At 41.2% G+C, this 1,684-nt stretch overlaps 1 protein-coding gene across 1 annotated transcript in view; it reads right to left on the reverse strand.

The window, feature by feature from the left end:
- The window catches only part of LOC108756696 (alpha-1,3-mannosyl-glycoprotein 2-beta-N-acetylglucosaminyltransferase), a 4,225-nt gene extending 2,794 nt beyond the window's left edge, over positions 1-1,431 (reverse strand). Inside the window, exons 1-5 of the mRNA XM_018500699.1 lie at positions 973-1,431; positions 625-848; positions 353-435; positions 147-272; positions 1-86 (exon numbers count right to left, since the gene is read on the reverse strand). The exon at positions 1-86 is cut by the window's left edge and continues 17 nt beyond it. Coding sequence (XP_018356201.1) covers positions 1-86; positions 147-272; positions 353-400 — 260 coding nt within the window. The 5' untranslated portion in view covers positions 401-435; positions 625-848; positions 973-1,431. The remainder of the gene's footprint in view (positions 87-146; positions 273-352; positions 436-624; positions 849-972) is intronic.
- Between the last annotated feature and the right edge of the window lie 253 nt (positions 1,432-1,684).

Raw genomic sequence — 1,684 nt, forward strand, 5'->3', positions numbered from 1 at the left:
CCTTCTAGAAGTTCCTGATTTATAATTATCTGCTGTTTTACTTGTTTCTCCAATCTGCTGATTTGATTTGATAGCTTGTCCTTTTCCTAAAGGCAAGTGTACAATAATTAGAATCTTCTGTATATGGTGTATTATAACAAGCTCACCTTATCCTGATCCTTGCCGACTGATTGTTGATCCAAAAATAAAAAATATGTAGCCACAGCCCATAAGATAAGGGACCCAAAGATAATACTGATTGATCTATTCCGCATGACAAAACCAAGTGTCACCTTAACTGTAACAAGAATACACTGCAAACAGAAAGGTACGCGAGGCGTATACTTGCAGGACAAAACGAACGGATACTAACAGGATTTCCACACGTCGCAGTGTACGTCAGTACATATTTATTACACATGGATTCCTAAACGTGTTAGCCAAGTCTCGTTTCTTCTGGAAAATTGAAACAACTGTTAAAACACATCAGGCCTGTTCTTTCCAACTGAACTTCTTGCCATTCATCTTTTCTTTTTATTTTTTTTTTATTTTTACTCTAGAAGGAGACATGTAAGAAATTCAGTTGAAAAGAACAGACCTATTAGTATCCCTGGCACACTGTCATAGCTTGGAGGCGTTACTTACAGACGTCGCAATCATATCCCTGATACAGAGACCTTCATAATCACAAGTCATATGGAAGGGTCATATTCCATATCACTCGTATGAGTCATGGCAAGTAACATTGTTTACATCACACATTGATCAAAACGTGGATGCAACATAAATAATGGACTAGGCTATGTTATTACAGGCAGGAGAGAGTAATTTTAGCGGTGTTCGGCGACGACGATGGTGCGTAAATCGTGCTGAAAACAGAATGTTCTTAGAAGCGGACGTTGACGTTTCACGACGATGACGAATCTGTGTCGAATCTGCGGACGCGGCAGACATCGGCAAGATTCTGCGAGCATACGGCACCGGGTTACTTACCATTATGACATGGGAAACGACATGGGTACTCTTTCACGTGAACCAAAGTCGAGATCCGCTGGTGTCCGATCAAGTTACGCGAGATCGCCGCCGTTTATCTTCACGCGGCGGTCCGGAAGTCGAGTCGAGGAAGAAGCAGCCGGAAGATATTGACAATGCTCACACTAGCGGTCCGAGATGAACCACTGGAACAGCTCATGAGTTCAAACCACACTGCTCACAGCTCTCACAGCTGTCAGCGTATGCAGCTGTTGTGATCTTTACCTTACGAGCGAGATCGCGGTAGTTCTACTGTAGCGGCGATGCTCGGTAATTCCCGAATCGCGTCAAGCCGATAACCGTCAAGATGATGATCGCGTGAGATAGCTGGAGATAGCATTGTTCCTTATCATTCTCTATCCACCCACATTCACCGTCTGAATTAAACAAATTTCGCTGACGTAATAATCCGTACATAGATATGTATATTATAAGGTTTTTTTTACTGAACTAGTGCACACTTTTGGAACTTAGAGTGAAATAAGTATATATGTGTTTGATACGTTAAAGTGAGAAAAAAATGTCTATAAAAAACAATTGTTATTATTACGATTTCTTATCTGAATCACAGGAAAAGAGTGCATATATGTACATTTTTTTAAACAAGGAAACGGAAGAGATAGAGAGAAAGAGAGACAGACAGACAGAGAGAGAGAGAGAGAGAGAGAGAGAG

Source organism: Trachymyrmex septentrionalis, unplaced genomic scaffold (genome assembly GCF_001594115.1).
Source record: "Trachymyrmex septentrionalis isolate Tsep2-gDNA-1 unplaced genomic scaffold, Tsep1.0 scaffold13, whole genome shotgun sequence".
NCBI classification, from domain to species: domain Eukaryota; kingdom Metazoa; phylum Arthropoda; class Insecta; order Hymenoptera; family Formicidae; genus Trachymyrmex; species Trachymyrmex septentrionalis.